This window comes from Micromys minutus, assembly GCF_963924665.1.
Source record: "Micromys minutus genome assembly, chromosome: 29".
Classification (NCBI taxonomy): domain Eukaryota; kingdom Metazoa; phylum Chordata; class Mammalia; order Rodentia; family Muridae; genus Micromys; species Micromys minutus.
Genome location: NC_137964.1, coordinates 31,844,089 through 31,857,120, shown reverse-complemented (window position 1 = coordinate 31,857,120; position 13,032 = coordinate 31,844,089). Strand labels below are relative to the sequence as shown.

General features: G+C 50.3%; 1 protein-coding gene across 2 annotated transcripts; it reads right to left on the bottom strand.

The window, feature by feature from the left end:
- Nucleotides 1-2,945: 2,945 nt before the first annotated feature.
- PRKAB1 (protein kinase AMP-activated non-catalytic subunit beta 1) lies at nucleotides 2,946-12,422 on the bottom strand. Of its 2 annotated transcripts, XM_080940558.1 has the most exons (8): nucleotides 12,328-12,422; nucleotides 12,060-12,229; nucleotides 9,680-9,843; nucleotides 8,891-8,984; nucleotides 8,520-8,634; nucleotides 6,594-6,727; nucleotides 4,198-4,266; nucleotides 2,946-4,036 (listed from the first exon to the last, which is right to left on the bottom strand). In XM_080940558.1, the coding sequence occupies exons 2-8, from the start codon at nucleotides 12,216-12,218 to the stop codon at nucleotides 3,959-3,961; spliced, it is 813 nt and encodes a 270-aa protein (XP_080796684.1). In that variant the 5' UTR covers nucleotides 12,219-12,229; nucleotides 12,328-12,422; the 3' UTR covers nucleotides 2,946-3,958. The 2 variants fall into 2 exon arrangements, with proteins under 2 accessions (XP_080796684.1, XP_080796683.1); XM_080940557.1 differs by having other exon boundaries at nucleotides 12,060-12,393.
- Nucleotides 12,423-13,032: the final 610 nt, after the last annotated feature.

Below are 13,032 nucleotides of genomic sequence, written 5' to 3'. Positions count from 1 at the left end.
ATACACCTGAGAGAGGGAGAGATGGCCCTACTTAATCTGTCTACAGCAGAGGGCCTTTTCCATAGGTTGGTGAAGAACACACAGGAAGAGGAGACGCTGGCTCTGCAGGGGCAGCAGAGTTTCCACTACAGTCTGGCTCCTTCCAGTGGCTCTCAGCCTGGACTTCCTTCCCCCACACAGTATGCTTGGTGGTAGCTACGGTTAGTTCTGGTTGCCATAGGCCTGGGTTCCGGGATAGCACTATAAAAATAATTTACAGTCTACACATACACCAATGACTAAGAATGTTCTACCTGTAGTGCCAAGACTAAGAAACTGGCCTGTGCTTGTTCCAGGCAGAGGCTCTGGTCGGCTCTTTCTCTCTGGGTTAAAATGCTCCTTACGCTGTCTGAAGAGTGAGGGCTGGGGCCCAGTCACATGTGCGTCTTTTCCTGAAGCAGGAGGGGCCGCCGGTGGAAATGCAGTACAGGAATTGCTGCTTTCTCTTGGTTCTGTCAATGAGTAATAGGGGTGTTTGCCCAGAAGGGGTCATTAGAGGAAGACTTTGAAGGTGACTGCTACTGTATCTACCTGTGGCACCTTCACACAGCTACAAATCAGCAAAACTAAAAGTGACTCCTGGTTTACCTGGTCCTGGAGTTTCCGGACGGCACAGTGGAATTCCCTTCGGGGTGGACGTGTGGGGCAGTAGTAAGGGCTGGCCCACTGATATAGATCTCATAGACATGTGCGTCCCACAGGGACAGAAGCTGAGCCCCACAGACCAGGCTACAGCTTGTCCAAGGATCTGGTTCAGATAGAGCTGTCAGGAACACGGGATGATTCCTAGAGTTGACTTGAGATGACGGGCTTTAGAAGAAATACAAATTCACGGCTTCCTTGCTTTCCCTTGACGATGCGAGACTACTAAAAGGCTCAGGTTTCTGCTTGTCTGTTAATCTGTTGAAGTGCTGAAGACTCACTGACCCAGACATGGGTCTTAATCACATCGCTCAGACTGTCTGTAAACTCAGGTGGTTAGTTTTGTGTGGTGGTGTTTTTCTTGTAGCTCTGGAGAGTCGGAAACAAGGTGCTACTACGGGCTGTCCTCACATAGTGACAGTCACAAAGGCAAGCTAGCCAAAAGCTTCATGAAGCCTCTCTTAAAAGGCTTCACCCCCTCACGTGGGTTGGGGAGGGACTCTCATGACTTAACTACTTTTTAAACAGCACCCCTTGAAACCATCACAGTGTGGACAACTGACCTTTGGACCCGTAGTCAGCCCACAGCAGATGAGACACCAGAACTCAGCGTAAGCTTGAATGCAAATTGTGCTCATGTTCGAGGAACTGGACTAAATAGAATCTTGTTCTCTAAAATGTTCTAGTCTTCGACAGTAGTTACGGGTTTCTAGGATCTCCTAGACTGCTGATGGCTGCTGTAGTTTCCTCGTCTGGTGCCGACTTCCTGTTTGTGGCCACAACCCATTCTTGTTCTGTGGTTCCCAGTGTGAGGTGAGGTGAGGGAGTCTTGGATGCCAACTTGCCTAGTCCAACCTCTCACCCCTAGAAGCCATGTGATTTACACACAGCCCTCATCTACATCTGGTATGGGACTCAAAGGCTGACACTGTCAAGCTGGTGACCTAGTCTTGGTGCACGTCAGCGTCCCTCGTCAGCGTCCCTCGTGTCTGCACTGACAACTATTTACTAAGGATTTGTATTCGATTATTCCCCAAATGATACAGCTGCACTACTTGCATATACAGTGTATGAAGGACAGAGGAAGATGTAGCTTACATGTAAACACTGCTGGCTTACCCCTCACTTGAGTGTCTGGAGATTTTCACAGTGGGAACAGGAACAGAACCAGTTGCCTGAGGATACCGAGGAACCACCGTGTCGACCTTGCATTATCTTAGGTCTTAATTTTCAGGTACTACCTTTGGCTCTATGCATGTGTTTTAAGTTACCAGGGAGAGGGGATACATCCTTACTGAAAAGCAGTTTGAGTAAGCATCTACTAACCATGGGCCCAGTCATCTATAGACAGAATGCTAACAGGGCAAGTGTGACTTGGGTCATAGCTGACAGGTGACAGTGCTTCTGAGGGCTGAATGCAGCTACTCCTTTTCCATTTTTTTGAGGTAATTTACCCCACTGCCTTTAGCTCCTGGGTCTGGGACCTCTCACTGGGCCTATGGGCATCTCCTGCACCACAGGATGTCTCTTGGAGAAAATGAGGTTTTTCTAAATACAGAGTGCTCGAGTTCTCATTTTTGAGGGTGTGCCTGCCATCCGCTGCTCTACCCGTCATCCCCTTAGGAGCCACCCATGATCCTGGGGTGCTCACTCTCATAGGGTGGACTTTGGGCTAGTTTGTACATGGCATTCTTAGTTGGGTTTTTCAGCCTCTTGTGGGTAGAGCTAGTTTAAAGTTTTATGTGCACTGTTTTGCCTGTATGCATGTATGTGAAGATGTCAGATCTTGGAGTTACAGACAGCTGGAATTTGAACTCAGGCCCTCCAGAAGGGCAGTCAGTGCCCTTAACCACTGAGCCATCTCTCCAGCCCCGGCAGGATGGACAGGTGTCCTAATCACTCTCCTTCTTTTTCTCTTGAAGCAGGATTTCTCACTGAACCTCACAATCATGCTTAAACAAAACTTGCTTGTGAGTTCTGTTCTGCTGGTTTGCACCACAGCACGAGGGCTGTAAGTGTGGGTACTGGAGATGTGAACTTGGGTTCTCATGCTTGGGTAGTTAGTGCTCTTATCTCCCTGGGACCCCAAGAATTAGAGAGCTGATTCCCATGTGAGACTTTCTAGTTGTTCAGAGGCAGCCACAGACGTGAGGGTGGGTGACTCAGGCGCTGCTCCCTGCAGAGTGCCACAAGAAAGCACCAGATAAACCTGGAAGTTGCCGTATTTTCTTCAATAAAACTAAGTCAAACCTTTTCCAGTTATTTTACAAAGCTTTATTGAAACTTGTACATCAAGATGACAGCAAGTCCGTGTTTTTTTGAAAACAGTAACAAAAAGGTACTCAAAACTCAGGTATAACGAAATCCTGGGCATCAGAGTTGGTGCCTGCCTCTGCTGATGGGTGGGTGACAGGAACCTGTGACGATAGGCAAATCTGTTATGTCACCATGGAAATCAGACTGAGTATAAGAGTTCATTCATGCCAACCCTGCTGGAATCTCTTTAGAACAGCAAGAGCAACTGCTGGGATATACTCTTGGCTCACTGGAGACGTGGGTCCCCAGCTCAGTAGCACATGCTGGAACTAAAAGGAGGCTGGTCACTTCAGCCAGGTTGTCATGGCAACGTGGCCAACCTTCCATGGTGGACAGTCCTCAGGATCACCCGGCTTAGTGGAGAAATGGCAGTGGGTTTTGAAGTCTGTTTTGAGAACAATTATTGCTGAGTGTAGTCACATGATCTATAGTCTTATCCTGGTGACTTATTGCCTTAAGAGTGGACAGCCAGCCACTCTGGTTAAACATGTCTTAGTGCACAGTGTCGGGAAACGAGTGCAAAGCTGCATCTGGAGATCAGACATTGCATTTCCATAGGATCTACAGCCTACTGCTTTGATTCGGACGGACAGGCCACCGAGCACTGCTGTTTTCACAGCCAGGCTTCAGCAGGGACAGCGGAGCGGCCTCACGGACACAGAGGACTTTGTGTGGCTTCAGCCTGTGCTCCCAGGTTTTACTAGCAGTTGCCAGCATTCGGGTCTGGCTACAGTCATCTTTGGCCAGTGGAGTAGATGATATTTAGAGCACAAGAGCCTCGTGCACTGCGTGCGGTGCTGGGACTGCAGGCAGCTGTCCCATCCCTATTTCTGGCTGTGCCTGGACAAACCTTCAAGGACTAGGGTGTGGGTGAGATGTCCCAGTGAGTGAGGATGCGCATGCACACGGTGAGCCCAGCGCCGCCTGCTGCCGCTGTGGTCCATGGTTGGCTCCCATCCTCTCATATGGGCTTGTAGAGCAGGGTGGTGACATACTTTTTCTTGTATCGGTGGGTTGCGCTGAGCACCATCACTCCATCCTAAGAGGGTGGAAATGACCAGTCAGGGACTCAGACCAGAGAATGTGAGAATCACTTAGCTCCTGGGCCCACCTTCAGGGCCCAAGCCCATCAGCTGCTCAGCTTGTTAACATGCCAGGCCACATGCTCTGAAACAGCCCTAAGGCCAGACAGGTCATTACCTTGATAGAGAGCGCATAGAGGTGGTTCAGCATGACGTGGTTGGGCTCTGGAAGCAGCGCTGGATCACACTGTGAGGGACAAAGGGATATGTAGGCAAGCAGGATTTGGAAGTCAAGATGCCCCCTCCCCTCCATTTCATGGCCTGGGTGGGGTAGCCAAGGAGAGAGCCAGGCTCTGGAGTTGGACCATTCCCAAGCCCACAGTGTGAGCCTGTGGAGAGGACTAGAGAGGTGAGAAGGTGGACCCCTCGTGCCGCCCAGATGCAACAATGCACTTCTGGTCAAGTTTTCATTCGGACCTGTAAGGCAGGCCCCACTCCATTTTCTTAGAGAGAAGAGGCAGAAGAGGAGGGACCCACTGAAAAGGCTTTCCCAGAACACAAGAGCTGCTGCATGCTCCATGGTCCCAAGAAGTAGACGGTGAACCAAGTCTCTACAGCTAGCATGCAGGCGACTCTGGAAGTGGACACAAGGACTCTACCTCACACACCTTTCTGCCTCCAGAGGCTGATGGCTAGAGCTTTTTCATTTCACATTCCCAACTTTTAAGAAAATGCTCTCACATATTAGGGGTGGCTACAAGCTACCCATTTTGTTGCTTGAGGTTGAGGTCCCTGCCTCAAGGGAAGGACATGTTCATGTCACTCAAACTCTGGGAATCCCAGTCCTGAAGCGACCTCAAGATCTCCTGGCTGCCAAAAGGCCTCTGAGGCCTTGGGCTGGAGGGAGAGCAAGAACTCTAAAGAGGTGTGACCAGGCCTTTCCAAATGAAGCTGGCCGGTCTTCACCATGCATAGGCATCCTGAGGACTCCGAGTGGTGGCCTAAGGAGTGGCCACCTGCATCCTAGAAAGCCCTGTAGTGGGTTACTTTTGAGTCTGGGAAAATCAGCCAGGACAGAACTCACAGGAGCATGGGTCAAAAGAGAAGCCAGGTCCTGGGGTCCAGCTCTGCCCAGCAGGGCCTCCCAGCGTGCACAGGTCACCGTGAGGCTAACAGTGGATGGCTGTTGCAAAGGAGATTTCCTATGTGCCTCAGCTGCGTGCTGCTTCAACCAACTGCTGCTGGAGCTTTTCAGCCACCCAACCCATGTGTCTGTGTGCATGTACATGTACATGCAGGCGTGAGTGCGTCCAAAGGAAACAATCTGGATGCTGAAGAGACACTGATACTTCCATGATCATTGCAAAACTATTCATAAAAGCCAAGATGGAAGAAGCCATGGAGAGGCGGATTGACCCATGTGGTATGCATAGCATCGTTGTGTGGTGTTAGCTGGAGCCCTTCAGCATGCCCGGTGGGACATCCCTAGTGGGGTCCCACTGGCTCAGGAGGTGGCCATCCACTAGGGATGACTACAACTCCTGCTGATTCCCCTGGTAGGATCCACTAGAACCTGCGATGGGGTCCTCCCAAAATGGCTTTTGTCAAAGATTTTATCACAGTAACAGAAAAAGAAGCTACAACAGTATTTGGCTCTGCCTTAAAAAGGAAGGGAATTCTGACACTTGGATGAATTATAGACATAAATAAACAGCCACAGGGAGACATATGTGTCCCAAAGCCTCTAAGACATGGGACCCCAAGTGCCTTCTGAGAATGCCAGTAAATAAAACTGCCCCCCCTCCCTTTCACTGTGAACGGAAACAAGACGCCATGGAGAGCACTTCCTTACTGGAGACAAGATCTGAGGTCTGTTCTCCTGAACCCATATTCTAGCCTCTCACTGGCCATGCCTCCCTGTGTGGGTTGAGGGGCTAGGAGGTGTATGCCTTTCTGGCTAGGGAGGTACTGAGTGGCTTCCAACCTCTGAACTTTTATACAAGAATGAGGGGGCGGCCTTGAGGAGATGTCTTTTGAGATAGAGTAACAAACCCTAACACTGTAGCAGGGAGCCCTCCAGTCAGACCACCAGCACATGGGCTCTGCTTCTGGGTACAGTGTGAGGGGGTCTCCTTAGCACCAGATATTAGTTTGCTGTCTCTACGGCTCATGCACTAGGAACTAAATCCCCAGTGACTACTGGGAGACAGGTCCTAACCGGCGATAAATTAGGTGTCATGAGGGCAAAGCATGGATTAATGTAGGCAGCCTGCCTGAGTGGATCAGACATCTTGAGGGCATTGCTTACCCTTCCCCTGCCATGGTGGATGTGGTACAGAGGAAATGTGGGAGTTCTGCCCCAGGAGGGCTGATGTTTCCAAAAGTAACTGAGTAATTAAAGCTAGAACCTAAAATGTTACAGCTGGGGAGGCATAACAGCATGCCAACCTTTCACAAGTAGCCTGTGCCCATGTCAGGGGAGGGCGACAGCAGTTCCCAACATTAGAAGGCACATGTGTCCTCCACTGCTTTGTGAGAAGCAAGCAGAAAGGAGCTCTGGACAGGAGTACTCACAGAGATGCCTGTGTCCTTGTTCAAGATGACCTGCAGCAGGTGTGGCGGGAGGATGGGCGGGGCTTTGAACCTCTCTTCTGGTTTAGAGATGTAAGGCTCCTGGTGGTAAGGTCCTGGGGGGGAACTGGACAGTTCTGTTGGGAGATGGTGACAAGAAATTCTGAGATTATAGGCTCTGGGGCTATATTTGATTCATGGTTTCCTCATCTAGCTTTCTGTCCTGGTTTCCCCAATACAGACTTTATTTTCTTCAAAGGCATTCAAGCTTCAAGAGGGGGAAACAGAGGGGATGAGAAATGCCTTTGGAATTAGGTTCCTAGGATAAAGCTCAACGGAACCTTGAGATGCTCAGTGGAAGAGCAGCTGTGGCAGAGCCAGACTAACAGAGAAGCTGTGCCTCTCTCGTCAGCAGAGCAAGGCTGAGTTTGGCAACTGCCACAAGTCCTAGGCTTCAAGTAGGGACTAAGTGGCCCAGCCTAAGTTACAAGGTCTCCCAGGCAGAATACAAGAAGTCTAATGAGGGGCTAATGCTCTAAGCTCCACACTCCTAGGTCTGAGCATCTTTACCTCACTTTAGAAGCTCCTTAAACTGTGACGGCTGGCTGGCTAGAAGATGGTACTGAGCTGTCACCTGAATGTCAGGAAGGGTTCTGGTCACCTAAGCTGACCTAGAACTACTAGCTTTCTCAATATCAAGCTCCCATCACATCTCAGCTCAATAACCAAGAAAAGCACTAAATGCCCAAAGCTGAGCTTTAAGAAACACACAGGGGCTGGAGAGATGGCTCAGTGGTTAAGAGCACTGGTTGCTCTTCCAGAGGTCCTGAGTTCAATTCCCAGTAATCATATGGTGGCTCACAACCATCTGTAATGGGATCTGACGCCCTCTTCTGGTGTGTCTGAAGACAGCTACAGTGTACTCATATAAATAAAATAAATACATCTTTAAAAAGAAAAAAGAAATACACAGCATTAAATACACAAAATCAAACAAGCCACTTAAGTGTCTAACAGGAAGCTTAGAGCTGAGCTGGCTCAGCAGCAGTGGGCGGTGCACTTTCTGCCTGCAAAGGATCAACCAGCTCTTTAGCTAAAGGCTTTGGCGGGAGGAATGTGTGTAGTGCCTCCAGGCTGCACCCGCTGCCTGTTTGAAAATGTGTATGTAAGTGGTCATCTAGGAATGGCCCACTACCCTAGTAACAGAGCACTGTTTTTGGATTTCTAAGCCCAGATCATGACCTGACCACGGTTGAGAGTATCTTACTGAGCTCACAGGCCCCTCATACAAAGGGAAGCACACTAACAGCCATCCGGATCATAACACATGGGTTCTCTCTGACCTTCCAGGGGTTCTCTTCCCATGGGGTGTGGGTGGAACGAAGGTCACTGAGAGCTCCATGGTTAGAAGACTGTTTACAGGGACCGAACAGAACAGGTTTCTAGAGAATATAACTTGTTTTCTGTAGGGAGCCACTTCCAGTCAGGAAGCCCGACAGCGTGATGGACTGCACCAGTGACAGCCAAGGTCACCGAGGTGTTACTTGTCACCCGCCAGCCTGCAATTCTCCAGGCACCGCCAGCAGGACATGAGCTGGCAGTTTCCCTGGCACTGGTTCATTATTGACCCAACGTGTCCTCTCGGCTCTCCAGGCCTGCCTGCGGCATAACCTCAAGTTTAGTTCTGTTCCACAGCCAAGTGGAATGCAGAACACCCACAAGACAAGGGCAGTGACTTGAGGCTTCTTCGGGGTTAAACTCCGACAGCCAGGGCTGATGGAATTAGGAATGAACTGCTGTGGCCCCGAGAGCTACTCCTGTCCACATGTGGGCAGCTCTTGCTCAAGTGTGAGAGGCAAGGGAAAGAGAGTATGTCCAAGCCACACAGCCCCAGCCTGCACACACGTGGGATAAAGTAACTGTTCATACCAGACACATCGGAGCACTTTTGGGAATCCACCATTAAAGCATCAAATACTTCAAAGTCAGTTTTCTTCACTTGAATGATGTTGTTAACTGTGCCAAGCTGGCTGGTTACTATTGGCTGGGGAGAGACAGACAGGCAGAAATCATGACATGGAAGTCTGTGGAGTTCTCAGAGGACTGGGATTCCTGGCTGGAAGGCCTCACTCCTTGCTAGCTACTCTTTGTCAATTTATACCAATGAGCTGGCAACTGGTGCTATCTAACTCAGAGCCATGCCACACACAGGGAAGAGGGACCTGACAGCACGACACAGGGGAGGTGGTCGGTATTGGTTGTGCAGGTACCCAGAGGGCCAAAGGCTGCAGGCAGAGTACCTCAGAAGGATCGTGGGTCCACTGACCATCCACAAAGAACTTGTACTGATGTTCTCCTTCAGGCAGGTCCAGAATGGCTACAAAGTTATTCTGGCTGCAGAAAGAAAGGAAGTAGTAGTTCAGCTAGGTGCCCTGCCCTCTGACCCCAGGTACCACCAAGAGTTTAGCTGCAGGAGTAAACACGGCAACCAATTCTGACAAGTAGAGGTCACAGCCTTGACCAGTAATGGAGCAGCAGGCAAGAGTTCCCAGAAGCTTTGCTCAGATACTGGGAACCTACAATCCTAACACTGAAAAGTCAACAAATGGCCATTCACACCAGGGTTTTTGATAAAGTGTCTCACTATACCCTTGCTAATGATGTCTTCATTGCATGTACCTTCTAACCTTCCAAAAACGACACACAGGAGTCAGTTAGGAGGGACCCGGGAAGTCACCTAGTCCAGCAGTCCCATATAGAAGTGACTGCTTAGTGCAGTAATGGGCTCAGATCTGCATCCTTAAGGGTCCCAACCCAGCACCCCCTTAATGCACTAGCAACAACTTCCTCAGAAGAAATGTATAGCTGAGTATCTGAGTATGGCACAAAAACAGTGTCCATTTTTAAATGTGCATTTAAAGATGGCGACTTCTAGGGTTTGGGATCTGAACTCTGTAACCCATTAAGTATTTCCTCACTCAGCATCTGTCTTACAAAAATACCCTCACACTAGTCACCCACAGAGATCTTCTAGAAACCAGAATAGATCCACAGCTAAGCCAAGAGAACACACTGCAGGCCAGTAGTACCTTCTGGTGAGGGGAAGTTTGCTCCAGTTGTTGAAAGACCCAGACAAGTAGACCTCCTTTCCACCCCCTGTCCATCGGAAGACAGTGGGTCGAGCCTGGGCGGGGGCTTTGTCATTCACCTCCAGATCGTGCTGCCAGGCCAGGAACTCCTCCTTCTCTGGAGCCTAAGAAGCAGAGGTGTTTACTCAGGGCAGGCCGGCAGTGAGCTCCCCATCCCCAACTTGTCCACGCAGGCAGCTGTGCTCCTGTCTGTGGCACACTTGTGCCTGCTCCCCTACCTGCCAAACAGAGATAATAAAGTAACGGCTCCCACTGTATTTCGAAGACTGAGACAACCTGACACACGCGGTGCTTAACCATTTGCTACTATTACTGCAGACTTCACCAAAACTCTAAAGGGTATGAGCCTGACTCTGAAGAAGACCACCATGAGTCCAAGGTGACTTTAATACAGTCAGTTTCCCTCATTCAGCAAAACTTCCGGGTATGTAAGGGCTTATGAGAGATGATCTCAGAGCTGTTAAAACTGACACGATCCAATGGTAAGGGAAGAGCTGGGGTACAGAGGAGAGCTAAGTAAATAAGACAGACTGGTCCCTTCACTGTGGCAAATCGTATTGTCCGGTGAGGCAGGACAGATCCAACCCTGGGGTGGGACCCAGTTAGATATGATATGGATCATTTCTATTCTACAGTCAGAGGAAAAGCCAAACACTGGGCTTCTGGGGTGGGAGAAAGCCTTGAAGGAAGCCTAAGAAGTTTCTATTATCTCTGCTCCAGAAGCCGAACTGCTCTTATCTAAAAGATGCCTGCAGTCCAAGGATTTGAACTATACAGATCAGATAACACACTGGAATTGCCTCAGAGCAGGCTCTCAACCTTCCTGATGCTGCGCCTGTCTCATGAGGTGGTGACCCCAACCAAAACAAGATTTGGTTGCAACTTTATAACGGTAGAAAGCTACCATTACGAATCATAATGTAAACACCTGATATGCAGGGTATCTGATATGCCCACCCGTGAAAGGCTTAGACTCCAAGAGGGTGGCAACCCATAAATTGTCCTATGATGCTGAACTGGGGGGATGGGAAGAATGGCTGACTTGACCCCACAGTCACTACTGATAAAAAGAGGATGTGGGTTAAGTCCATCTTCCCTGACTCTGCAGAGAACAGCAAAGCCACCCATTTCTTTTTCAAAAAAAAAAGTTTATCCAGCCCCCTGCAAAGAGTGCAGAGGGCGCAGCAGATACACACATACCTGCTACATACAACACAAGTACTTTTTACTTCCTCTTAGATAGCCTTGGGCCAAAATGACTTCTAGGGGTGGGGACAATCTCAACTCCCAGGAAACATGCTAAAGATCACCGTACACACCTTTCCCATAATGCAACAAGCTCAGAAAACAAGCTATCACAGACAAGTGCCATTAAAGTAGGCGCTTTAGAGTCAGACTCAAAGTTAAGATCTGGAGAACAGTAACCTGGGTTCTTAGCCCAATCCAGGGGGTGGGGTGGGGGAGTAAAAGGGGAGTGATCGGCTCCCCAACTAGCCTGTTTAAGTAATGGGGATTAGTAGGCAACAAGCCAGGAGGCAGAGACTCTGCTGGTCGGTGTCAGCCTTCCTAAACGCAGCTTATTTGGAGGAATTAGCTTTTTTCTCCTAGAATCACCAAACGCCCTTGGACTGGGCCCCGCAGCCGGAAGCACTGGCCACATCATTGTGGTTTTAAGAGAATGTGGCTCAAGCAGGAACTTTCAGCTCGGCCTGCAAAAATTGTTTGCTCTGGTCTGCTTAAAGTCCAAGGCATTATTTCAGTGAAGCAGGAGAGAAGTGGGGGTAGTTAGCTTCTGGCAGCCGTCCAGAGAGACTCTTGGCCACTGACCTCTGCAAGTGGAGCTGCTGGGATCTAAACTAAAGTTAGCAGGGTAGACTGAAACCATCCGAGCCAAACACCTCTGGCGGTCAGCTAGTCAACTTCATTCTCAGCTTAACATATGTGCTCCCGTTTTACCTCCAAAACGAGCACTAAAACTCCCAACCCAACTTCTGCAAAAGCCAGTTGGCCTGAAGTTGAGGGAAAAAGTGTGGCAAAGCCACGCAATCAATTACACCTAAGAGAGAAGTAGACACTCGTGCTCAATTACAGCTCGACTCTTAATTAAGAATCTGAAACTCAGTCCCAGAGCTGTTTTCTCCTTAATGATGTTCAACGAAGCCCAGGGTGACTCTCCTATCGGTAATTAGGCACAGGATCCTGGGCAGCAAAGGGGCCATCTCCCTCCAGTTGTGAGGCTGGGAATGTGGCGGGAACAACAGCCAAGGGGCCCTCCCCTCAACCTGAGTCAAGAGGGCTCCGATGCCCCTCGACTCAGCACCTTGATCTCCTCGGAGTGGAAGATGTCGGCATCTTCGGGGCTGTCCATCAGGATCTTGGGCCTGTCCCCATCCTTGGCGCCCCCAGAGCTGTCCCTCCGTGGCGTCTTGTGGCCGGCCTGCCGCTCCAGCGCCGCGCGCTCGCTGCTCGTGTTGCCCATGGCGGGAGGATCTGCGGGGACACAGGGAAGCGGGAAGGACCCGGCCGGGACCCCCGGGACCGCGGACCACGCCCCTCGGGCCACGCGCGTTCGCCGAGCCCCGCTTTACCTGCTCCGGCAGCCGCGGCTGGAACTCAGACAAGAACAGGGAGCGTAACCTGACACTCCTCGGGCAACTCCCCTCCACCCCTTAGCAACTTCCGCTTCCGGCCGGGCTCCGCGAAGGAAGGGTGGTCTGTGCAGACGGAGCGCTCGAGGCTAGCGTGACATCACTTCCGCTTCCGTTCTGGAGCGTTCGCGGACCACCTTCTCTCGACCGCTCAGCGCTCACTCAGCCTCAGCCGGCCGTTCCGGGGGCTCCCAGATCGAGCTTCCTTACGGACGGCAGGAGGCGCTCGCGAGCTCGCCTCTTCTCTCTCCCGATGGAGTGAGGATGCCATTGACAGCGCCGCCACTCATCTCCCGGGCGCCTACTTGGTGGCTCACAACTACTTGAAATTTAAGTTCCAGCGGATCCCTGGTGCCCAAGGCGGTGCACACACATACAGGCGGGCAGAGCAGTAATACACATAATCTTAAAAAAACACGTTTAGGTCTCTCCTGTAGATGCACTGGCTCTCACAATTGAGTGTATTAGGATAACCTAGTGTTCCTTCAAAAGGATGGCCTCTTCAGACTGGCTAAATCAGAATATCCGTAGACTAAGGTGGAGCATCTTGAGAGTGAGAAAAAAGGCAGACCTTAAGATTTTTGGGAAATTGGCGTTATAAGTGCGGTTCTGTTGTTTGAATAAAGTTGAGTGTATGGCCTATTG

Bases quoted from the DNA above. Each gene is read 5' to 3' on its own strand.
- PRKAB1 (XM_080940558.1), bottom strand. From the start codon at position 12,218: ATGGGCAACACGAGCAGCGAGCGCGCGGCGCTGGAGCGGCAGGCCGGC. The intron at 6,728-8,519 runs GTATGAACAGTT...ATCTCCCAACAG, and splicing joins AAAGTGCTCCGATGTGTCTG to AACTGTCCAGTTCCCCCCCA. The intron at 4,267-6,593 runs GTGAGTACTCCT...TGTCCCTCACAG, and splicing joins ACAAGGACACAGGCATCTCT to TGTGATCCAGCGCTGCTTCC.